Consider the following 26,910-nt stretch of genomic DNA (forward strand, 5'->3'; position numbering starts at 1 on the left):
GACAATTGTATCTGAGTATTTTGATTACAATTTTTTTTTGTTTATGCAAATGTGCTTTAAATCTTTACCTAACAAATTGAAGGGAGAGATGGAAAGGTTTATTTTTATTTTTATTTTATTTTTTTTTTTTTAGGGGGAAATACAGGTCTATAGTATAACATTTGTAATCTTTAAAAATACTTTTTTAATGTTAAGTAACTCAACAAGTTCTGTAGCAAACCTTTCCTCTTGTATTCTTGCAGAAAAGGATGAGAAAAAAAGTAAAATCTGTTTATTCATCTGCACATGACGAAGTCTACACCATTGGAGCATAAAGAAATCTTGGACTAGTGGCACCTGAAAATAGCTAGAAACAAACACCAGTGACTCTTTGCGAAGACTAATTTTCTTTGCAAAGTATAAGGATGTTCCTCACTTCTACTTTGTGAGGAACATCCATAAAGTATGTATTTACCTTCTACAATATGAAGTATATATCAGCCAACAATACTTCCTTCATGTCACTAATTTTCAGTGAAGAATTAAGTTAAAACCACCAACAAACAAAAAGTCATAAAATCCTGTCATTTTTTTTTCTCAGTATCTATATCATTTCTTTATTATTGTGTCATAGTTTTGTGATTCTTGGTTTTCGGTATTCCACATCATAACATCATGTGGGGCACTGGGAGTTTAACTGTTAATGCTCAAGTTCTGGGTACCTGCCCGGAAGGGAAGTACTATATTCCCCAGGGGACTTCACGGTCACAGAGAGGAGATATAACTCCTGGCAAGGTCACCTGATGTGCTCTTCTTTGCTTGCTCTTTTTCGCCAGCTCTCCTCCCGTCTCCTTGCTGCTCAACTGGACTGCGCATCTCACCTTAGTGTTGTGGTGAGGCCTATCCACCTTTCGGACATTCTCTCTCTCATTATATTTGATTTATTAGCTTCAATTTTAATGATATTGTATTGTAGTGTGTTATCTTGCATTCCGATACTATATTTAGTAAATTTGTTTGTTTCTTTTCAGATCGTTGCTGCTGTTTTTAATTATTTTGGGGTCCCCTGTTCCCTTTTTTCCGGAGGCACTGATTTTGTGAAATCCCTCCGCCACGCTAGTCACAGGACCAGGCTGAACCAGCCCTTAAACTGTTGACATTCTTGGTGGAGAATGAGGGCAAAAGCTGCTTTTTAGCTTTTTAGAACGAATCTCTCTCTGCTCTTGGAGAGTTTCGTTGGGTAAGTTTATCTTTTTCACCAGTGCTCACTGAGAACTTGACCTTGAAAGTCTAAGCGGACTGCCAATATTCTGGGATATTTGTAAACTTTGAGCACTGCTATCTTGCTTCTGTAAAGAGAGAAAAAAAAAAAAAAGATTTTGCTTTCTCTTTTAAACCTGTTTGCAGAGGGAGCTGTTAATTTTACAGAACTTGGGATTTTTAAGCAGACTCCCAGTCTCTCCTTTGAATCCTTTATGCAGTTTTTGAATGCTCATCTGATCACGTCAATCTCCCTAAACGTACTGTTCATCATTTCACTCAGTATTTGTATTTGTCATATTTTGAGGAAGCCTTCCCCAAAACCAGAGAATACTGAGTGGCAGGGAGTGTGGAGGGGCTTGGGAGAGACCTTAGAGAGATGGACATCTTCAGTGTCATGGAACTTCACTCCTGAACAGCTGAAAGACCCTGAGAGATTAAACACATATTTGAGACAGGAATGTTGCAGATCTGGCTCAGGCAGATCTGAGGAGGCACAAATGATGTGGGGCCTGGCTAATGCTTATCGGGCCTTATTCAGTAGTGTCCCAGAGAGGGAGAGAGTTTGTGAAATTGAGAGAGAGTGTCTGAGAGCTGAAAGGAAGACTCTCAGGGATAACAGTACAAAATGAGCGAGAGAGTCTCCAAGCTGAAAAGGAGAGTTTCCAGGAGAGACTCCAAGCAGAGAGGGAGAATCTCTGGGCTGAGCGAGTCTCCTGGTCAAGAGAAAAGACCTCCAATCTGAGAGAGATGCCCTCCGGTCTGAGAGGGATATCCTCAAGTCAGAACAGGATGCCCTCCGAATCGAGAGAGACTCCCTGCAATCTAAACTCGACACCCTCCAGTCTGAACTGAATAATCTCATAATTGAACAAGACAGACTCCGAGCTGAGCTAGAAGGTGAGAGCATCGGAACTGACTAACCTGGTCAACTACAGGAGGCATCGCAATTGATGTCAGTTGCTCCTGTAAGAGGATGGAAAATGAAATGAATCTCAACTCAGTTAGAAGAGAAGAAAGAGGAGCAAAGAGGTCCAGAGGAGTGGCTCCAAGATCCAGGAGAAGCGCCCCTGAGGCCAGGGGAGGGACCCTTAGTAAGACCACAGTCACCAATGCCTACGAGGGCAACAAGAAGTCCTGAAAGAATAAGAGGTGAGCAAGATATTGTTACCACTGTTGATCGATTTCTGAAAATGAATGAAATTTGAAGTCTGAGAAAACACTTTTCACGTCACCCAAATGAGCCTATTGCTACTTGGTTACTTTGATGCTGGGACAATGGGGCCAACAGTGTATGGCTAGATAGTAGAGAAGGTCGCCAGCTGGGTGGCATTGCTAGGCACTCAGCCATTGACAGAGGTACAGTACATGAGTACTGTACATTAGTACAGGCTTTCACCCTCTGGAAGAAGATGCTGTTAGCTATAAAAGAAAGAAACCCCTTCAAAGACGATCTGATGCCTGAGAAAAAGAAATGGACTGATATAGAAAAAGGCATCCGTTATTTGAGAGAATATGCTGTGGTGGAAATGCTACATAGCCCCAATTTCATTCCTGATGAGCCGGACCAAGAGCATGATCCTGAGAGAGTTAGGTGTTCACCAAATATGTGGCGTACATTCACAAATACTGCACCAGAAAGGTACACTAGTACATTTGCAGCGATGTATGGCAGAGGGGAAGAAGACCCCTTATAAATGAACTGATTAATAAACTTCAAGACTTTGAGTTACATTTAAGCCCTCTATGAGCTTGTGTTTCAGCCATCGCAAAAGTAGCCGAAAAGCTGAACAGAATGGAAAGCAAACAAGAAGATATAATAGACAAACTGTCAACCGTGCCTAATGCTGATGGATCCACGGTGGTAACAGACACATCCAATGGGGACCAGAATTCCCAGAACAGCCTACTGGAGGGGCTGATCAACTTGGTTTCCTCCCAGCCGGTGTCATCCAACATCTCAACTATCAAAAGAAGATGTCCTCCTGCTCGAGCAAGTGACAGCAGTAAGACTATGTCACATTTTGCCTTGTGGCATTACCTATGTGACAATGGAGAAGATATGAAGAAGTGGCATAAACAACCTACTCCTGCACTTCAAGCACAGGTAAAAGAATTACAAGACAAATCAACCACCAAGATGAAGTTCTCCAAAAAAGTGATTGCTCTAGTTGCTGCAGACAACGGAGGTAACAAATAGAGGGGCCCTGCCCACAACCAGGGGGGGAAAGGGATAATAGAGTTTATTGTACTGTGTGGGTTAGATGGCCTGGCACATCAGAACCACAGAAATATAAGGCCCTGGTGGACACTGGTGCTTAATGTACTCTAATGCCCTCAAGTCACCAGGGGACAAAATCAATTTATATTCATGGGGTGACTGGGGGTTCCCAAGAGCTGACTATGTTGGAGGCCAAAATCAGCCTCACTGGTAAAGACTGGCAAAAGCACCCTATTGTGACTGGCCCAAGGGCTCTATGTATACTAGGTATTGATTACCTCAGAAGGGAATACTTTAGGGATCCCAAAGAATATCGATGGGCCTTTGGAATAACTGCTGTAGACATAGAAGGTGTTAAGCAGTTTTGTGTTTTGCCTGGCCTGTCAGAAGATCCATCTGTTGTGGGGTTGCTACAAGCAAAAGAGCAACAGGTACCAATTGCTACAAAAATGGTGCACAGACGGCGGTACCGCACCAAGAGGGATTCCTTGCTTCCCATTCATAAGTAGATTTCTCAACTAGAGAATCAGGGATTGATTAGCAAGACTTTTTAACAGTCCCATATGGCCAGTGCGTAAAGCCAGTGGAGAATGGAGACTGACGGTGGACTACCGTGGCCTGAATGAAGTCACACCTCCACTGAGTGCTGCTGTGCCAGACATGTTAGAACTCCAGTATGAACTGGAGTCAAAAGCAGCCAAATGGTATGTCACCACTGATATTGCTAATGCCTTTTTCTCCTTTCCTTTGGCAAAAGAATGTAGGCCACAGTTTGCTTTCACCTGGAGAGGCGTTCAATATACTTGGAATCGTTTGCCCCAGGGGTGGAAATACAGCCCGACCATTTGCCATGGGCTGATCCAAACTGTACTGGAACAGGGCAGTGCTCCTGAGCACTTGTATTACATTGATGATATCACTGTCTGGGGAGATACAGCAGAAGAAGTCTTCACGAAAGGAGAGCGAATAATCCAAATTCTTCTGCATGCTGGTTTTGCTATTAAATGAAGCAAAGTGAAAGGACCTGCTCAGGAGATTCAGTTCCTAGGTATAAAGTGGCAAAATGGCTGTCATCACATCCCGACAGATGTGATCAATAAAATCACTGCTATGTCTCCACCCACTAGCAAGAGAGAGACACAATCTTTTCTGGGTGTAGTGGGCTTTTGGAGAATGCATGTTCCAAACTATAGCTTCATTTTAAGCCCCCTGTATTAGATGATGCAGAAGAAGAATGATTTTGCGTGGGGTCCTGAGCAGCAGCAGGCTTTCGAGCAGATTAAGTAGGAGATAGCCCGTGCCGTGGCCCTGGGGCCAGTACAGACAGGACAGGGTATAAAGAACATCCTCTACACTGCTGCTGGAGAGAAAGGTCCCACTTGGAGTTTGTGGCAAAGAGCCTCAGGAGAGACCCAAGGCTGACCCCTGGGAATTATATTTTCTTTGTATATATTAAGCATGATGAAGTGATGTAGAATAAGGGGTGGAATGTCATGGTTTTGTGATTTTTGGTTTTCGGTATTCCACATCATAACATCATATGGGTCACTGGGAGTTTAACTGTTAATGCTCAAGTTCTGGGCAAAATCCCTCTGCCCCGCTAGTCACAGAACCAGGCTGAACCAGCCTGTAAACCGTTGACAGGACCCGTGCTACAAGCACCTTGAACAGATCAAAGTCCGCCCTCTGGAAGTTCAAGAAAGTAGTTTTGCTGGTCACTCTTTTGATACCCCCAAGAATAGACGATTGTACAGTTCCATGGTCACTCTGCCCAAGACGGTCTCCAACCTTCACTTCTCCCACCAGTCCTTCTCCATTAGTGAAGACCAGATCTAGCAGGGCACCACCCCTGGTAGGCTCTCCTACCAGTTGCATAAGGAAGCTATCTTCCACGCAGTCTAGAAACATCCTGGACTGCTTCTTCTGTGCTGTATTGTACTTCCAACATATATCAGGGAAGTTGAAGTCTCCCATGAGAACAAGTGCTGGTGATCACATGACTTCTGCGAGCTGCTCATAAAAAGCTTCGTCCAATTCTTCATCCTGGTTAGGCGGTCTATAGCAGACCCCCCACCAAGATGTAGCCACTACAAGCCTTCCCCCTGATCCTTACCCACCGACACTCAACTCTGTCATTACTAACCCCAAGCTCTTCAATATCAAAACAGTCTTCTTTCCTCATCTATCCCTTCTGAAGAGCTTGTAACCACCTATCACAGCACTCCAGTCATGGGAGTGGTCCCACCATGTTTCAGTAATAGCAACAAGGTCATAATTAGCCTGACTCACAATTGCTTCCAACTCTTCCTGCTTGTTGCTCATGCTGCGTGCATTGGTATAGATGCACTTCAGTCGAGTCATCTGCCTCCCCCCCCAGCTTAATCATCTGACTGATGAGGAAGGTTGGAAGAAAGTCCCTACTCAGTGTCACAGGAGATATCCCCGCCTGCCTAGCCCGCTTCCCCAGCTCCCTCTAAGCAACAGGTTCCAGTTGCTGGAAATTGAAGGGGAGGTGGGTGGAGAGGTGATGGAGGATCTGCCTAGGAGTGACCTGTTTTGTCCCCTTCCCCCTTCATAGCTAATTTAAAGCTCTTTCTATAAGCCCCGCTAGCTCCTGCGCTAGTTTTCATTGCCCCCTTTGAGATAGGTGGGTTCCATGGACAGACAACAGACCAGGGGCCAAGTAAACTGCCCCATAATCAAAGAATCCAAAGTTTCTGGCTTGACACCAGCCTCCGAGCCAATTATTCATTGCTCAGGCTTTCCAATCCCGCTCAGTATCCCTTACTGCACCCCCTGAAGGTACAGAGCAGAAGATCACTTGAGCTCCCAATCCTTGAACTAAATGCCCTAAACGCCTGAAATCTTTTTTCATAGTTCGTAGATATGTCTGAGCAATTTCATCACTGTCCACCTGAACTACAGGCAATGGAAAGTAGTCAGATGACTCAACCAGCTTAGGGAGTTTCCTGGTTATGTCCCTGACCCGAGCCCCAGGAAGTTAGCACACTTCCTGATGGACTGGGTCAGGTCTGCATATGGGGCCCTCCGTTCCTCTGAGAAGAGAGTCACCCACCACAACCACTCTTCTTTCTTTCCTGATGGAGGCAGTCTCAAAGCAGGGAGATGACCGCCACACACTAGGCTCTCTTCTAGGCAGATCCTCCATTACCTCTCCACCCACCTCCTCTTCAATTTCCAGCAACTGAAACCTGTTGCTTAGAGGGAGCTGGGGACATGGGCTAGGCAGGCGGGGGTGTCTCCTGTGACACCGAGTAGGGACTCTCTTCCAACCTTCCTCATCAGTCAGGTCTGTCTGACTGTGACAGGGCAGAGGGCCCACCACCTTTCTCGGGGCATTTTCCCAGAACCCTTCCCTCTGGTAAACGAGCGAGTCACTCCACCAGTCGATCTCCCGCTCACACTCCCTCATGGTCCTAAGTCTCTGCACCTCCTCCTTGAGTTCCACTACCAGGCTGAGCAGCTCATCCACGTGCTCACATCTTGCACAGGTGGAGTTCCTGCCACTCTCCCCGGGCAGCAGCAGGCTCAGGCACTCCCTGCAGCCAGAGACCTGAACAGCAACATTTCTTGGCAAGCTCTCCGTCTGGGTTGCCACAGTCTTCTTAGAATAAGCCCGCTGTCTAGTGGAGACCATGTTGTGGCCTGTGGTCTTAGAGGCTGCCAAGGAGAGGAAAGCCGGGCTCCTGAGCAAGGAGGGACCAAAGTTTACAATTCTTACCACTAGACCCACCTCCCACAGATGTAGCACGCTATGGGAAGTGTGGGCTGTGCTCACTCACTCAACCTCCCCTTTCTCAGTAAGCAGAAACAATGGTTTCTCACCTGGTGTGTTCTCTTATTAAATAGTTTTAATAAGCTATTTAAAGCTTATTATCAGGTGTGAAGGTTAAGGGCGGGTGTTTAAACCATGCCTTTAATGTGCCAGCTCTATTCCCGGTGACTCAGGAGCCCACCCACTAGCTGCCAGCTCCCCAGCACAAGCGTGGTGCTGTTGCTAGCCTTGAAAAAGCCTTAAAAAGCCTTAAAAAGAGCCTTTTGGTTGGCCTTTTTACTCCTGATCCTTTGCCAGCACAGACTTACCTGCTCAGAAGCTAGTCTCCGCAGCAATGACTTCATCACAAATACAGCATATTCATTATTTTTAAATAGTTAGCCATCTAAAGCCCATCAGCCTCACACTAGCTTTCTCAAATGAACAAGAAATGTCATACCATAAAAAGGAAGGTTCCTTAACAGTATGTTAAAAATCACATAGGAATAGAATTTGTAATTACTCATCCATAATGCATTGACAATACTGAATCCTGTCAAGATGTTTGCAGAAACTTAATTAATGTGCAGAGGCATAATTAATTTCACTTTAAAGCACTCAGATGACCACATTTGTCACTGCAAGAGTGCTTGAAAAGAATAACATCCCTATCTACATGCTGCTTTGAAAATATCACTTCAGTAAACAAGTGTTTGTCGCACATTTTTCAGAAAAGACAAACCATTTAGAAGCTGCTACTTAATAAATAACTTTGCAGTTTCGTAGCCCTATATTAAAGGAAAAGCTGTAATTTTTCTCTTTTTACATGGCAGGTGGATTATCTGATGCTTGTAGCAAATTGTTTTGTCTGGCCAAGATATATGAATATAACATCTCCTGCATTTTTCCTTTTTTTTTTTTCTACTTAGTTCATAAACTATAACTAAAGCAAATATAGATCAATTTTCCCTTTTTTGTCCTGCTTTTAGTATAACCGAACTACTGGCAAGCATAAGCTGTTATATTGCCACCAGTCTGAAAGAAATACAGAAATGTCTACTTTGTAGAAAAATAAAAAAAACTAAAATTTTTCAGTAATGCTAATGCAACCTAGAATATATCAAGAGATTGACTGTAACATTCTTGAAGTTAGATAGCAATTTTATAAACTAATTTTTTAAAAATTACAAAAAAAAAAAAAATCCATATAAAAGTTTACTGACAATACTAAACATTGAGGAACAGATTTAAAGAACGTTCTGAAGGAATCAGGGTCTGTGAGATAAACCTTACTATTCTTTGAAGCTATTTTTTCTCAAATTTGTTGCACAGATAGTGCACCAAATAGGTCAGAGGACTCCGATGGAGAGTCAAAACAAAAGAAAACAAAACTTCCAAAATGCCAAGTTCTTCAACCAGGTTCTACTTAATAAATAAATATATAAATAATCAGTGAACAACGTATATTTATGAATACTTTTACAGTTCATTAGATAAGTTGTTAATAAATAAATATAAATATAATTAAACAAATAAATTCAGAGTCTATTTACTGTACACTCTGAGGGATCTATCTTCAGTAATGAGGACTGTATGAAAAGCTGAGGACTAATTCAGCATCCTAAATTCCTCACTTAATTCCCATTCAAAACTACTCCATACATTTCTGAAAAAGATAATCTGTACCTCTCCTGAGTTCTAACACTTATGAGCCAACAAAACTCTCAAAATTGCTCATTCAGATTTCCTCTAATGAAAAACTTCTCAAAATAAAGTTGAAGTAACTCCAAACATTAGAATTTACTACTATATATGTATTTTAGTCCTGAAAAAAAAAATCTCCTTTAAAAAAAAAAAAAAAAAAAAAAAGATGCAGTTATTTTATTTGATAGGAATAATAACAATAATAACCAGGTATTAAAAAAAAAAAAAAAAAAAAAAAAAAAAAAAAAGCCAGTGGAGGAAATGTAGGAAATGTATGCAATTTGTACCTAAACTAGTATTTTCAGCTCTCGAGCTATATTTAACTTAAGCTAACTGGCAATTAACTCTAAGTGAAATTTTTTTAAAACACTAGGCTATACAAATGCATGGAGGGAGAAGTAAGAGCTCGATAAATTATCCCTAGAAGAACTGTTTCCTGCTATGGTAGGTAGTGGTCTGATTGTATCAGACACTTAGCAGCTCTTGTGCAGTTTTTGCTACTAATATTTTCCACTGACTCTTGCACTTCACTGGACTAAGGATGAAACAGATATGGTGCCTAGAAGGCTGAAAAATTTATTTTGTTGTACATGGCATAATCTGTGCTGGTGAGGACTCACTTGGAATGCAGATGTGGAATCCTCAGTATAGGAAAGACATACATCTGTTGGAACATGTCCAGAGGATGGCCACAAAAATTATTCAAGGATTGGAACACTTGTACAAGGACAGAAAAAGCCTGGAGGGGAGAAGGCTCAAAGTTGATCTGATAGTGAACATTCAGTATCTAAAGAGGGGCTACAAGGAAGAAGGGGACAGACTCTTTAGAAGGATATTTGGTTATAGGATCAGGGGAAATGGTTTCAAAGTTAAAGAGGTGAGATTTAGATTGGATATAAGGAAAAAGTCTTTTACAGTGAGGGTGCTGAAGCACTGGAACAGGCTATCTAGAGAGGTGGTGGATGCCCTGTCCCTGGATACTTTCAAGATCAGAATGGACAGGGCTCTGAACAACCTGTTCTATCTGTGTTTGTCCCTGTTCATTGCAGAAGAGTTGGGCTAGGTGACCTTTATAGGTTGCTTCCTAAGGATTCTGCATCTGCATAAAATTTAATATAAAAAAAAGGTAATGAGGACTTTTTGTCAGGTAATTAGTATTGTGTTCAGCCTTTCCCTTAGATCCAAAGAAGTTCTTGTCCATAAAAATGAAAAGAATTCCCCCCCCCCACCCCCCCACTGGAATCTGCTCACTTGGTCACTTGGTTTAAAAACCAAACAAGCAAAAATGAACCCACAAAAAATATTACTGTTTTAAAATATTACTGTTTTACTTTACTTTGCTAACAGAAGATTAGTGTACTTTTTCTTCTCATAACTAGACATCATAACAAATAAGAAATATAATTAGAAATCTGACTGGCAGATGAAAGGTAAATGTTTTACTGTGAAGAAAGCTAAGGAAAGTTCAAACAGCATTTGTTATGACATTTCTTACCAAATCTCGATAGATACTCTTAGAAATATATTAATTGTGCTTAGAATATTGAAATTAATATTTCTAATAGCAAGATTAGAAAAAACAAAGAGGAGTCATCATTTTTAAAAATCTGAAAATTTTAGAGCTGTCAGAGTACAATCACAATTGCACTACAGAATGAAACCCTTCTTCAATAAAATGCAAACAGTTCTAGTGTCATAGTTTTGTCTGGGGGAAGGGACAGAACATAGAGGCTCTCCCATGTCAGATCACAGCCAGCTCCAGCCAGCTCCAATAGGACACACTGCCGGACAGAGCTGAGTCATGAGTGACAGTAGGTATGCATCTGGGAGAGTAGATTTTAGAAAAGTAGAAACTATTGTGCAGCAGTAGCTGGTAGAGCATAGTGAGAAAGTCTTGATAGAAACAGCCCTGTAGCCACTCAGGTCAGTGCAGAAGGAGGACAGGTGATGCTCCAGGCACAGAGCAGAAGCTCTCTGCAGCTCAGGAGAGGTCCATGGAGGAGCTGACTGTCCTCCTGCAGCCAATGGGTACCATTTGACACAAATCTCCATGTGAAACACAGAATCACAGAATCACAGAATCACCAAGATTGGAAAAGACCTTCAAGATCATCCACTCCAACCATCCACCTATCACCAATAGTATTCACTATACCATATCCCTCAACACAAAATCCAAACGTTCCTTGAACACCTCCATGGTTGGTGACTCCACCACCTCCCTGGGCAGCCCATTCCAGTGCCTGACCACTCTTTCAGAAAAGTAGTATTTCATAACATCCAGCCTAAATCTTCTCTGGCACAGCTTGAAGCCTCTAGTTCTATCAAAAGTTACATGAAAGAAGAGGCCAACTCCCAGCTCACTACAACCTTCCTTCAGGTAGTTATAGAGAGCAATAAGGTCTCCCCTGAGCCTCCTCTTCTCCAGACTGAACAATCCCAGCTCCTTCAGCCACTCCTCATAAGGCCTGTGCTCCAGACCCCTCGCCAGCTTTGTTGCCCTTCTTTGAACACACTCCAGGGCCTCAACGTCTTTCTTGCAGTGAGGGGCCCAAAACTGGACACAGTACTCAAGGTGCGGCATCACCAGAGCCGAGTACAGGGGGGCAATCACTTCCCTGTTCCTGCTGGCAACACCATTCCTGATGCAAGCCGGGATGCCACTAGCCTTCTTGGCCACCCAGGCACATTCTTGGCTCATGTTCAGCTGAGCATCAATCAATACCCTCAGATCCATTTCCTTCTGTTTTTTAAGGTCTAAATTATCACATTTTTATTTGTGAACATAACTCATTGTAATTGTCTGTATCATTACTCATCACCCTTCACTTTAAAAAAATATATATATTTTTAAAAATTTTCTGCGTGCTTGTCATGGAATGCATCATGATTATAGTATATGTCATTCTTTTCTTTACAAGTAAGATTGCTAACCAAGGAAAATAAGCTACTTTATTCAGTTCTTATCTATATACTTTGTCAGATATCAAATTCCTTCTTGTTGTTTTCTGTGGATTTTCAAGCTTCTTAAGTTTCACTTGAGTCACTTCATATGACCTTTTCAGTTATAATTTATTAACAAATTACTGATTATGAAATAAACATTGTACTGAATTCTTCTGTTGAGTGTGGCTCATGGGGTGTCTAAATGATATTGGAATTTGTTCCAATGTTTTTGAATATCTAACTTATTAATTTAATCTTGAATATGTAGTTTTATCTTTGGATATAAAAAATATATACACGTTAAAATAAGTACATACAATATCAGATATGTTCAGCTGTTTTGTATAAGCAGTGACAAAAGGTACTACAGTAAAATAAATAAATAAATAAATGTTATGATGTAGCCAATAATATTTGATGCTTTTTAATGGATCCCCCAGATTTGATATTTGCTTTTAAATAGAAAGATACAAAAATTATGTGTTTCCTACAAAGTTCATTTTTTCTCTTTGCTTTGCATTTCTAATACACATGCTCCTATGAGTAGTTTTCCTTAATCTTGAACTCATAACCATGATTTCATCCAAAGGAGAAAATAGTTTGTAGGTCCTTGCAGAGGGTGGGTGGCAAGACTGAAGTTGCAGAGTCCCAGACACTTTTTTCTTGTCGGTTGATACTTGGCTTTAGATAGATACCAGTGTTCTCTCCCTTTTTATTGTAGTTAGGTTTTATATCTTTCAATGGTACTGTGGTGCCAAACAACATGCCTTCAGCTGGAAGGAAAACACAGACTCCTCTACAAGCATTGTCTCTTTGTTTGTTTGTTTGTTTGTTTGTTTGTTTTGTTGTTTTATTTTTTCCCCTTTCATGAGTTTCACAATTTTCCCCTGTCAATCTCATTCAAGTTATGTCAGTTCAGTTTTCTAAGTGTATGAATTCAATGCTGTGTTTGATTCAATGGGAGATTTTTCTGGGGGTTGATTTTTCTTATACAGGTTACAGTGGTGCAAAACCTAGACTTTAATTTGCTCTGAACTAATCCCATCAAATCCACATTACAGGAAAAAAAGTCAATATGGCTAAAGAGCTACAGGTTTTGATATAGTGACTGAATAGGTTTTTTACTTAATTCAAAGTTAGCAGTACAAATATGACATAAAATTTTGTGAAACATCAAGAAAAGCCTTCTAAAATCTGAATATGTAACACTGACAATTTCCCTTTATCTGCTAGCTATCCTGTGAAATAAATAAATGACATTTGTCTGGAACAGTTTCTTCTTGGCTGTACTTATATTGACTATTTATAATACTTAATGTTTCTTCATTCAAGTTAAAGAATATGTAGTACTATTCATTCTTTTGACTCCTTTGTCCTTTGTCCTTAGTAGTAGAGATTCATGGACTGCTTCAGTCAATTTTTTTAATAGTCTAGAACAAACACGGTCAGACTCTGCCCACTTAAATATGTTTCATGGTTTTACTTTTTTTGGTTTTTGGTATTCCACATCATAACATCATGTAGTGAGTGCACTGGGAGTTAAAGTGTTAATGCTCCAATTTGGGGTGCCTATTCCCCTATCCATTTACGGAAGTCATGGGATCTGGCCCTTCCAGGTGGGGCAGTCTCTCTTACTGCCTTGCAGTGGGTGCTGGAGGGTGCTTTCCTAGCCGTTCCAAGTTTTTCAGATTTGACTCAGTCTCTGTCACTCTCTCTCTTATCTTATTTGATTTATTAGTCTCAATTTCAATTAGATTGTATTACATTGTCTTGCATTCCGATATCATAGTTAGTAAAATAAGTTTTCCTCCATAGACCGTTACCACTGTTTTTTGTTTTTTTTTTTCTTCTTTCCTTGAGCTCACCTCCCATTTCCCTACCCCTTTTCCCTTTCCCTTCCCATTTTGTGGGTCCAGGGTGGGGGCCCAGGGGCCTACTGCCCCCCCGGCACAGGCATAGATTGATCTATTTACCTCCGTGACATATGTATAACTTTTGCATTCTGTTTCTCCATCAAATTCTTGATACTATAATACTGTCCAAATCTGCTAATTCTTTTTAGTGTTACAATTAACTCTGTTAAATGATGGGTTTTATCTCTTCTGATTTTATCCATACAAATGCATAATATCTAGTATATAAAAAAAAAAGTTGAAATAATTTTATTGCATGATCTGCTGGTCACACAGTTATAATTGCTGACCAGGACTTGCTTTGCCTTCATTGCTGGATGGGTTCACATTCATTTCACTGTTCATCAGCATCCATAGCCAGTCACACAGTAGCCTGTACTGCTGATTATGTTTATTTTATATAAACTGCAGAACTTCATATTTATTCTTGTAAAGTCTCATGGAATTCTTGGCCAAATTTTCTAGCTTGTTGAGGTATCTCTATATACCTTCTTGTGAATCCATCTACTTCTTCTGGTTTGGTATCTGTAAGAGATTATTCTTTTACATCATTGTCTCAAAGCTTGCTGGGGACACAGATGAACAAGTCCAAGCAAATCCTGGGCAGAGGTTGAGAAATCCTTTGTCTGGAGAACACTGACGGACAAGTCCTCGGCAAGGATTGTGAAATATTTTGTCTGAGGGACACAGATGAACAAGGCCAGGGGCAACGAGAGAGAGAGGTAAGCCGCAGATTAATGGCCAGGAAGCAGACTTTTCTGTGGGCTTATGTCAAGGAAGATGGCCGTCTCAGGAGGTGCTGCACATGACTCTTACCCAAGCGCCCAGGAATGCCACGCTGGCAGAAGAAGAAGGATAAAATCAGGTGAGGCTTCCTGGCAACAGATTCCTCATGAAGAAATTTCTGACATCAGAAGCCTCACGACCTGCCTCTCTCCCTCCTGGACTTGCTCTGCAATCTACCAGCATGTTGATGAAGAACAAAGGTGTCTGCCATCAGATTCCTCACTACAGAATTCCTGCATGCTGGAATTCTCCCCTGGGCCTGATACCTGAGTCCTGCTGCTTCCTCCCGGATTGGCTGGGTGACTTGTTCCTGCTGCCTGCTTGCCCAAGGCCGGCCACACTTCTGCTGCTCTCCCTCTGCTGCTTTTGCCTCAGACCTTTGAAATGGTGTGCAACGGGACTGCTGCTGGATCCTGGTGGTGACGATCCCCGCTTCATGCAATTCTTGTTTCTTTCCTATCTTTTCTATCACGCTCCTTCCCTTCCCCGTCCCCCTAATTCATAATAGTCACTGTCCCTCCCTTCCCCATCTCCCTGACTTGGATCCCTGACTGGTCAGACCAACATTTTAACCGTTGTTTCTTAATCTCACTCTTTTAATATGTTATATTAAAATAACCTTCTCTCCCTTCTATAAATTGGAGCGAGAGAGTATCATCTGTAAATTTGGCCAAAAATGAATATAATCCCTTCATTCAGATTGTTTATAAAGTTACTCAATAGTGCTGGTCTTATTAGGATCCTTTAAGGTAATCCAGTCATGACCAACAGATAATTTGAATTTGAGTCATTAACCACTGTCAGGACAGTTCAGTCAGTTTTCACTCATCTTGTTGTTGGTTTATGCAATCCACATCTATCCAAGTTCAACAAGGATGTCATGAGAGATCATGTCAAAAGCCTTGCAAAATCTGAGGTGGGTGAACATTTACTTCTCTCTTCCACTCAATGAGGAAGGCATTTTATTGCAGAAGGCAGTCAGATTAGTCAAGCATAGTTTACCCTTGGTAAATCTACAGTTTTTCCAGCGTCCTTGTCCTTTGTGCATGTGGAAATATCTTCCATTAGGGTAATCTCCATAATTTTTCCAGGAACTGAAGTGAGGCTACTGTAACTATAGTCTTCCAGATTTTTCCTGTAGATACATACATGTAGATATGCTGTCAATATGTATTTCCTGTAGGCATACACTTTCCTTTTTTTTCTTTCTGGAAGGGGAGGACTCACCTGGGACCACCTCTGTTCTCTATGATCTTCCCAATTTGAAAGAGCTTTGTAATGATGACGTTCTGCTGTCCTTGAATGCATTTAGTCAGGTCCCACAGACCTGTAAATGTCCAATTTGCCAGATTGGATGGGGCCCTGGGCAGTCTGGTCTAGCATTAGGTGGGATGGTTGGTGGCCCTGCGTGTGGCAGGGGGGTTGGAGATTCATGATCCTTGAGGTCCCTTCCAACCCTGGCAATTCTGTGATTCTGTGATTGCATCAAAATCAATTCTTATGTAGCGGCTTGGTGGGCTGCTATTTTCTTTGTCATTTTTTCTTGCCATAGAGTCTGAGAAATTGATGCTGCCCTTAAAAGCAGAGGAAAAATAGGACTGAGAACTTCAGTCTTGTCTATGCCATTTGTAACTGACTTACAACTAGCAGCAATCATATGTCTCCCTATTGCCTGCCTTCACTATTAACATATGGAAAGAAGTACTTCCTGACAGTTTGAGTTACAGCTGAACTTTTGCTTTCCTAACTTCATCTTTGCATGTTGAGAAAATACTGTGGTATTCCTCACTTGCCTTCTTTTCATATCTCAAATGCTACTTTTCTTTGCATTTGAGATCTCCCAGTATCTCACTATTTAATAACATTGGTTAATTAGTATGCATGTTCTTAATTTTTTTTTAAAACCATTTATTTGTTTTTCTTTTCTTTTTTCTTTTCTTTGTTCCTTCTACTCTATTTAGGAGAATGGATCACACTTGAGTGTTGAAAATGCTGTTTCTGAAAATCTCCCAGCACTTCTGACATTGTTTTGTTCTCCAAAACAGACTCCAAAGGGATTACTCCTAACAATTCTCTGAACAAGTTGAAGTCTGCTCAAGTCCATCAACTTATTCCTTTGCTTATCTTTCTCTTGCCTCTTAAGATCATAGTGTCTAACATTTTAGGATGATTGTAGGCAAAACTGCTTTTGACAATCCTATCTCCAAGCAGCACTTTGCTATTTCCAGGCTGTAACTAGAGAAGGGCAGCAGTCCTTGTCACCATATTCATCAACTGTGTTAAGTTTGTCTTCGACCCCATGCAAAACTCTCCTTGATAATTTCCTTTCATTCAAACTGCTCTTTTAAACAGCTTACAATCCTCCTTTCTTCTCTTTATGTTTTCATGTAACTGTTCTTTTCACTACTTTTTCATTCTGATGTGTACTTATAAAACTTTTTTCTTTTCCTGCTTTATTTATTTGTTTGTTTGTTTGTTTGTTTGTTTGTTTAATGTCTCTGCATAGTTGTAACTGGCTTCTTGGGTATATCTTTCTGATAAGATTCATACTTGCTTAACCTATTCCATTTCAGTAATCTTTAGTCAAGTCCTTGTTTTCAGTTTCATACAGTTTATTTTTTAAAACATGATTAAGTCCTTAAGAGTTCATTACATTATTTCAGTATACCTCATAGCATTTGTCAGCAATAGGGTATTTCGTTACTAGTTCATTCATCTTATTTTACTGCTCCAACCTTTTAGTTTCCTTAAGCCAGTTGTTTTCTTTTGTTTTTTTTTTCATTTTGTGTTTTCATGATCATTTTTACCTGTATCACCTTCTAACTTCAATAATTTTCCTCTAAGGATTAAACTCAAACTGAAATGCAAATGTAGGATAGCTGCTCTAGGATTAACATTCAGTCTCAAGTATAGCTGACCTGTGTCTGGAACATGCCATTCCCAGGCAGTTCCACCAGTGATTTTTTTTTTTTTTAATTATTATTATTATTATTATTATTATTTTATTTTATTTTAATTATTATTATTATTATTATTTTATTTTATTTTATTTATTTCTGTAAGGTACAGTAAATCTTCACTGGAAACAGTGGAATTAAAAAAAACAGGACAAAACAAAACAAAAAACCCTTACATCATCTCACTAGCTGTTTCCTTCAGAAACAGCCTTTTTTTTCCTGTTTGTCTTCAGCTAAATATAATGAACCTGCCATTCTTACATTTATACACCAAATCACTTTTCAAGTTATAGAGTAATGAACAGATTCCAAATTCTATAAAAAATCATTATAATGAAATGAAACAAAAAATCACCACAACTTTTTAATAATCCATAAGGCAAAAATCAACATTATAGTTTTATATTCACAGTTGAATATATTGTTTTTATTGTTTTGCTTATTGTTTATTCCAGTGTCTAATTTATCCTGACCTGTAGATTTATAGAACTGAATATTTGCATATAGGCCACATCTCGAGTATCATATCCAGTTCTGGGCTCCAGTTCAGTACAAAAAAGATAGGGATCTTCCAGAGTGGAGGGTCTGGAGCATCTCCCTTATGGGGAAAGGCTGAGACCTGGGACTATTCAGTGTGGAGAAGAGTACTTTTAGATTGGAGATCTCTACGGTGTAGACATAAATCACTGTATATATATATATATATTAAAAAAAAAAAAAAAAAAAAAAAAGTGCAGGAGTCAAATCATAAAATCATAGAATCTCTCAGGTTGGGAAAGACCTTAAAAATCCTTAAGTCCAACCAAATGGATGAGGCCAGGCATTTTTTCAGGGGTGTGTAGTGACAGGACAAGGGGCAACAGGCAATAGCTCCAACATAGAAAGTTCCATACAAATATGAGGAAAAGCTTCTTTTCTGTCAGGGTGATAGAACACTGGAACAAGCTGCCCAGAGAGACCAAGGAGTCTCCTTCTGTGGAAATATTCAATAACTGTCTGGATACCTTCCTGTGAGACCTACTGTAGGAAACCTGCATTAGTAGGGATGTTTAACTAGATGTTTCCCAAAGGTTCCTTTCAACACCTATAATTCTGTGATTCTGAAAACCTCCCAGAATGGTGAGTGCTGCATTTTTAAAATAAATGTGTTCTACTTACTGACCAGAATATAAAATGTTCTACTTGTTATCCTGCAGGTAGTTCAATTTGCTAAGAAAATCTTGCTGTGCTTCACAAGATGTAAGGTTTCTTTTCTTTCAAAAGATCAAGTATTCTCCTCATTAGAAAATAACCACAACAACAAAACAATAATTCATTACATAGCAGCTTAGACATATTATGGATACTGTTATTTCTTAATAATAACAAAAACAATTGCAAAAGGAAATAAGCTACTGCCGTATGTTATTGTTGTTTTTATTTTGGTGGTGGTGTTATGTGTACTTCACTGTATCTGTTAAGATTAGAATGATGCAGATTCTTCATCTGCTCGTACAGATATACATTGAGAGAAGATTTAGACTACCAGATTTTTATTACATTTGAATACTGAAGAAATGGAATTGAGGAAGAATTTATATAGAATCTTTGCATCATAAAATTGTTTTGGTTCAGAGATCTTTAAAAACCTTGAAGATCATCTTGTCCAACCCCTCATCCATAAGCAGAAACATCTTTCACTAGATTAGGATGCTCAAACCCCATCTAACTTGATTTACTTTAAGAGGGCATGTACTTCTTCTCTGGGCAACCAGTCCCAGAATCTCACCACCCTCATCATAAAAAATTTCTTCTTTACACCCAATCTAAGTCTAACCTCACGCCTGATACAGCAGAAACTTCAGGCCAGCATCATACAGCCATACAGTTGTAAAAACATGCAAATAATAAATAATTTTCTGATTAGTCTGAAAGTTTTCATTCAGACACAAGTCACATAAAGTTACATGTTCAATCTGAGGAGTTTAAAGCACTTATTTTGGGCATCTAGGGGTCAAATTGCAACAAGATGTCAAAAATAATTGGGTTCAAGGAGAAAATGCCAAATTCAATAAATACATGATTAAGAACACATTATTAACATCATTGGCAGTACATGGAGCAGAAGCACATTTGCTAGAAGCACTAAATTAAACACAGCTGCAACAGACACGTAGATTAATAAACAGTAATGAAAGTGTTCCTACCAATCTTTTTGAATAGTAGGTGTAATACATACATAACATACACACAATGTGGAAATCAAAGGGAATCAAAGCTGTAGCTTCCATTTCTCAGCTGAGTGCACTAAACAGTAAGATAGCAAAAAGAGTGGATAGGAAAAGGAGAAATGTTAGGTGTTGAAGTTCACCTGTTAAAATGGTCATCTTGTGTAAAAGAAAAGAAAAGAAGAGACAACAAACTCTAAGCCTGATTGCCGGACTTTTTTTCTCAAAGAAATGTGAATATGAGCAACATAATTTTGATGATGAACATTCAAGAGTGACAAAAAAATGGTCTAATTAACACTATAAAATGGAAAATAATAAGTACCTAGGATTATATTCAAATACTTTAATAAACTTTTATTACACTCAGTATAACAAAATAGAGCTGTGAATACACTTTATTTGTGGTCCTAGCTATATCTGTTCAACATCTGACATAATCAACATATTAAATTTGTTCATGCTGTCTTTGTTTGTTTGTTTGTTCTTAACAGAACAGCAAATTTCATTAAACTGTGATTGTCATTCTTAATATTTCTAACTTAAATCCTTTGGAAATTTAGATCTTTAGTTCCTGAAAATAAGAATTAAGATTCACAGGTAAATTAACAAAGGGTATGCTTTATCCTCATGAGATTTGTAACCACTGTTTTCTTTCTAAGCTCATGGTATTCTTTGAATTATTTTTTTATGAATGAGAGCAATTTAATCTTGTAGGAGCTTTACTATAATTCCAGTAATTTAAAATCTTTAGCTAAAACATTTTGTGGGATAGTAAGGGCAGATACGTATAAGTATTTAATAAAATATATTCAAATTATACATTAAAATTTGCTTCACAAAACTTTGGGCCTTTCTTAAATTATTTTGCCAAATATTTTGAAAAATTAGAAACAAGATACTCTAGTAATCAAGATAGATTTAAATTTTGTCTGGAGTATTCTACTCCACTATTTTAAATATATTTAACTTACCTTAACTGTTTTTCAGCAACGACTCCTTAGGACCATTGCTTTATATTTGTTATTAACTAACTACAGTGCATATTTTGAATGATTTATGTATCCACAATGTACAGAATCATAGAATCACAGGTTGGAAAGGTCCTACAAGATCAGCTAGTCCAGCTGTCCTCCTACCACCATTACTACCCACTAAGCCACTAAACCGTATCTCATAACACCTCATCCAGACGCCTCTTGAACACCGCCAGAGATGATGACTCCACCACCTCCCTGGGCAGGCCATTCCAGTGCCTGACCACTCTCTGAGAGAAAAAGTTTTTCCTTATACCTAATCTAAATCTCCTCTGGTGCAACTTGTGGCCATTTCCTAGGGTCTTGTTTGTTGCTTGGGAGAAGAGGCCAACCCCCTCCTCATCACATCTTCCCTTCAGGAAGTTGTAGAGAGCAATGGAGCCTCCTCTTCTGTAGACTAAACAATCCCAGTTCCCTCAGCCGCTCCTCATAAGACTTGTATTCTAGACCCCTCACCAGTTTTGTTGCCCTTCTCTGGACGTGTTCCAGGGCCTCCAATCTTTCTTATAGTGAGATGCCCAAAACTGAACACAGTATTCAAATTGTGGCCTCACCAGAGTTTAGTACAGGGGTGTGATTAACTTCCTGCTCCTGCTGGCTTCTCTATTTCTAATGCAAACCAGGACAGCACTGGCTCTCTTGGCTGCCTGGGCACGTTGTCAACTCATGTTCAGCTGAGCATTGACCAACACCCCCAGGTCCCTCTCCTCTTCATAGTCATCAAGCCACTCTGCCCCAAGCCCATAGTGCTGCATGGTGTTATTGTGGCCAAAGGGCAGGATGCAGCACTTGGCCTTGTTGAATCTCATCCCATTCATCTCAGCCCAGCGATCCAGCCTATCCAGACCCCTCTGAAAGGCCTCCCTATCCTAAGGAAGATCAACACTACAGCTTGGTGTCATCTGCAAACTTACTAAGGGTGCACTCAATCCCCTCATCTGGGTCATCAGTAAAGACATTAAACAAGATGGGCCCCAGTACCAACTCCTGGGGGACACCACTTGTAACAGGTCACTAGCTGGACTTAACTCCATTAACTGCTATCCGTTGGGCATGGCCCTCTAGCCAGTTCTTTACCCAAAGAAGGGTATACCTGTCCAGGCCACGGGCAGCCAGTTTCCCTAGGAGAACACTATGAGAGACCATGTCAAAGGCTTTGCTGAAGTTTATGTAGACTACATCAACAGCATTTTCCTCATCTACTAGTCTGGTCACACAGTCATAGAAGGAGATGAGGTTGCATGACCTGCCTTTCATGAACCCATGCTGAGTAAGCATGATTCCCTGAATGCCACACATGTGCCGTGTAATCTCACCCACAATGACTTGCTCCAGAACTTTCCTTGGTACCGAGGTCAGGCTGACAGGCCTGTAGTTCCCTGGATCCTCCTTACAGCCCTTCTTGTATAAGGGAGTCACATCGGCAAGTCTCCAATACTCTGGGACCTCTTCAGAAAACCAGGAATGCTGATAGATGGTGGAAAGCAGCTGAGCAATCAACTCCACCAGCTCCCTCAGCACCCTAGGGTGGAGCCCTTCTGATCCCAGACTTGTGAGTATCCAGATGGAGGAGGAGCTCTCTAATTGTCTCTACCTGAATCGCCAGAGGTGTATTCTGCATTCCAACACAGACTTCCAGGTCACGGCATAAAGTGCCCTGAGGATAACTGATCTGACTGTTAAAGGCAGATGTAAAGAAAACATTGAGAACCTCAATCTTTTCCTTCTCCATAGTGATCACATTCCCTACTGCATAAAGTAAAGCATGGAAACGTAGATAAACAACTTCTCTTTCTGACCTAGACTCATTTATAATACATTCCAAACAATATTTTTCTGCAAATTTAATACAAAGATAAAATAAAAATCAAAATTGTCTCCACTGCTGACAAAATAACAAATGTTATTGCTGAGAGTGACTGGGAAGCTTAGATGTTTCTTTGAAGAAAAATCTAATGGTGTAACTGAGGGAGTCGATTATATAGATATATGTATATATATACAAAACAAAAACCTTCCAATATGCCAAAATAATTATTTTTTAAAATCCTTTCACTCGATAGACAAGACTGGTCTCAGATAACATGTTCTTCATTAAGAACGGATAGTTCCATTTGCTAAGAATAAATAGAATCTGTAGAGAAGTTGAGTTCTCTTCACATTTTATTTTGTATTCATGACTGAAAAAAATTCTCCGTATAATAAAAGTCAAAGCTGAAAAGAATGGAAGGTAGGTTGTTTTAACATTGCATCCCTTTAGGCTTCAAGAGAACTTCAGGAAAACATCTATTTTCTGTTATTTGCTTATTCAGAAGAGACTGTCAATTTTATTGCTCACAGAACAAACACCTAAGGAATTACAGTGCTGTGCATTTTCTGAGTCAGATAACGCTTTCTGTATATACAGTATTCCTTAAATACTTGTTTGTTATTAAGTCTGTACTTGTCATGCATCTAATTACCATTGATCTTGTTTGCATCCTTGTCCTTGTGAAGATTTGTCTCTTTTTATTTTTGATTTCAATTTTCTTTACATACTGACTGCAGAAGGAAGATGATTCATATTTATATATGAGAAAGTTGTCTGAATTTTAAGATTCTTTGCTATTTAGCCTGCTTCAATGGAAAGCACTGCTGTTTGGGAGTCAGTTTTCCTATGATGTATACAAAAGCTTACTTGTCAGAATTCACACCGGCATCACTTTGGCCTTGGATAATGAAATGGTTAAAAAAAGATTACAAAATCTTTTTTTAGATTCATCAGCCTTTGTCCAAGTATATTTTAAAAAAATTATATATAAATAAGAATAAAATGTATATCTAGAAATTTTAATTAAAAACTGTCAGTTCATGACAGAGATTGAAATATATTTGTTTTCAAGACCAGTTTTGTATATTGATACAATTTCATCAGGCTGATATAAACATTTAAATTTCATTGACTCTGATGCCTCTTCAAGAGACCACTTCAGGATTTTAAGTCTTTTTTTTTTTTTTTTTTCATTAGTCAGAGTCCTATTCCATTTTCATCACATTATAATAATGTCAAAATAACAATAACAAAACACATAGAATCAGACAAGATCATGACAATGAACATTATGAAGAACAAACTCATCTGAAAGAAGACTTTTACTCATTGAAGAAATTTAGTTTGATTCAAAACTAATTAATATTAATAGTTGGAAAAAGAAAATTAGAATTCCTTATGTCCTTATGCATTAAATGTAATAAACGATCTTCTCAAATTGTCTTATATTTTGCTGCCACACTACAACATATGCCATATTCACAAGACAAAATAAATAAATAAAATCATAATTTAACTGAAGCTGCACTTCTTCATGTTTATTGGTTCATTTTCTTTTAAAAACGGTCTTGAAATATCTTAAAGCAGGTTTCGTAACAAAGGATAATGAATAGTAAGCTTTATAATACCTTTGGTAGCTGAAAGAGTCACTTTAAACTGAATACATTTTTTGGAATAGCTGGAAACAATAAACAGCAGAAATATAAAACCATAATTCTTCATTCAGATAAAAATGGATTGTCAACTTATTATTTACTAGTGTAGTCTGAATATTTCCAGAATTCTGTGACTGGTTGGCATCAGAAAGATGAGAGGATTGTTTTAAGTTGAACACAGAAAGATATCTAATGTCACATACTGTTACGGCAGTCTAGTATGTCCTTGTTGAATTTCAGCTGTTCCACCAGAAAAGTGAGATCTCCTCTAGAACCTTTATTATGTCTTCCAGTTTCACATAGATATCAAATTCAACTAGGACTAATGATGCTAGCTGGCAAAGGCAAAAGAACTATGACCTTGAAATCTGTTGTCTTCTCAAAACAGTACCTCTTACCTGTTAGACATCTGCACTGTTTTTAGCCCTATTGTATTCTCACTCACGTGACCTAAATGAAAACATTTTTAAAAGTTTATTTACATTTTCAACAAGTAAGTTAGGTTTTCAGAATGATACTTGATATTTTCTACAGGTACACATAAATTCTCATTTACTTTAATGGAGACAATATGTAATTCTCTTGAATCTCAGTGATCAGTTAAAGGACCGGTGAAATCATTTTAATTATTCTTTGGATAGTGTTCAGTTGACATAGCTAAACATGTTTCTGTAATGGCTTAACTAACTACTAAGTTATATGGAAATTATTAACCACTACAGAAGGAGTTAATTTCTTGTTGTTCTTGTTTGTCATTTTGTGTTTGCTTGTTTGTTTATTTTGCTTTGTTGTTCTCTTAATTATCATTTTAAATAAAAAGTAATTCAGTAAGTAAACCTTTAATATATCTAGTCAATTTCATCTGTGTGAACTCTCATTATCATGTGTTTTTGCTCCAGTTTTTATTCATAGTTAATGTGCAAAAATTATTCATTTTAATTACTTTAATTATTTCAAAGTTGTACAGTTTTGAAGACCTCTTGATTCTTTATTGTAGTTTGTATTAAAACATAATTTGTGCTGCATAAAATAAAACATAAAATATACAAAGGTCTTCAAGACATTCTTACAAACAATTCCCAACTTGGGAAAAAAAAAAAAAAAGTTTTTAGAAACATTTTCTATTTGGAGAAATAGTGCAGATCATAAATGAATTTTAAAAGTTTGTACCTCCTAAATTTAAGATGCCAGATGGTTGTTATAATAAGAGGTAAATTAATCTATCCCCAAAAATTCCTTTGCAGATTTAAACCTAATCATTTTATCTGACATAATAAGGACTCAATTATATTCTGCTTCCTGAATGTGGTGTTTTTAACCTAAATAACTGAATTGCATAAATTTGCATCCAAAATAATGTTGACTAGGTCCACTCTACCCCCCTCCCCCTCCCCCCCCCCCCCCACACACACAAAGGAAAGAACTGTAAAGCAACATTTACTGTTATGTTGACACAGTTGTATTTATGTAACCAAAAATCATAAAGTGATGTCAATGGTTTATGGGCTGGTTTGGCCTGGTTCTGTGACTAGCAGGGCGGAGGGATCTGCAGATCCGTGCCTCTGGAAAAAGGGAACAGAGAACCCCAAAATAATTAGAAACAGCAGCAACGATCTGAGGAGAAACAAACTAATTTACTAAATATATTATCGGAATGCAAGATAACACACTATAATACAATATAATTAAATTTGAAGCTAATAAATCAAATATAATGAGAGAGACAGTGTCCGAAAGGTGGATAGGCCTCACCACAACGCGGAGAGTGAGGTGAGATGCACAGTCCAGTTGAGCAGCAGGGAGACGGGAGGAAGAGCCAACAAAGAGCAGGCAAAGAAGAGCGCATCAGGTGACCTTGCCAGGAGTTATATCTCGAGACTCTCTGTGGCCGCAAAGTCCCCTAGGGAATGTAGTTCTTCTCTTCCATGCAGGTACCCAGAACTTGAGCATTAACAGTTAAAATTAAACTCCCACTGCCCTACATGATGTTATGATGTGGAATACCAAAAACCAAAAATCACAAAACCATGACAAGTGACAAGGAAAAAGTAAGAGCTTAGGTCATCGTAAGGAAAAAGGTGATATATATTTGATCACTCTAGTAATTATGCATTCATAATGAAATTGTTCTTTACAACCCAAAAAGCAGTGTTTATTTCAGTGTTGGCTCATGAGTGATTGTAATGACTGCATATAATAAACAAGACTGAGAGAATGAAACCTGGTCAGTCAGACTTATTGATATGGATATTTGGGAGTTTAAGAATAATTTTCCAGCTGGGTTATCAAACTGGGAAACCTTGTCAATTGGGCAATGGCAGAAAGGGGGGAAATCAGAAGTAAAACATATGAACACAAAATTAACACAACAGAGACAATGATAAGAAATATATCTTCCAGTCATACTAATTAATGAGTTATCAAAAAACATCAGGCACCACTTCCAGGAAGATCAAACTGGACTTGGCAACTAGTAAGACTGTAAACTTCAAATGATCCCAAACATGGGACTGAGAAGGGTGCAAAAATTGACAGGACCATACAAACCCAGAAGAGGATATACAAGAGGATGAGGACCAGGGAGGAAAAAAAGAGGTGAACAAGTAGAACAGGGACTGGTCATGTGTAAAATAGGACCAGTCAGCATGATTTCCTGTCTG

The 26,910-nt window shown here is 39.0% G+C and overlaps 1 protein-coding gene across 1 annotated transcript in view; it reads right to left on the reverse strand.

Annotated features, from left to right (window-relative positions):
• Positions 1-26,910, reverse strand: part of LOC149920154 (uncharacterized) — a 73,460-nt gene that overhangs the window by 12,174 nt on the left and 34,376 nt on the right. The window contains exon 2 of the mRNA XM_090144263.1: positions 11,354-11,563. Coding sequence (XP_090000389.1) covers positions 11,354-11,563 — 210 coding nt within the window. The remainder of the gene's footprint in view (positions 1-11,353; positions 11,564-26,910) is intronic.

This window comes from Phasianus colchicus, chromosome 1 (assembly GCF_987193195.1).
Source record: "Phasianus colchicus chromosome 1, bPhaCol1.hap1.1, whole genome shotgun sequence".
Classification (NCBI taxonomy): Eukaryota; Metazoa; Chordata; class Aves; order Galliformes; family Phasianidae; genus Phasianus; species Phasianus colchicus.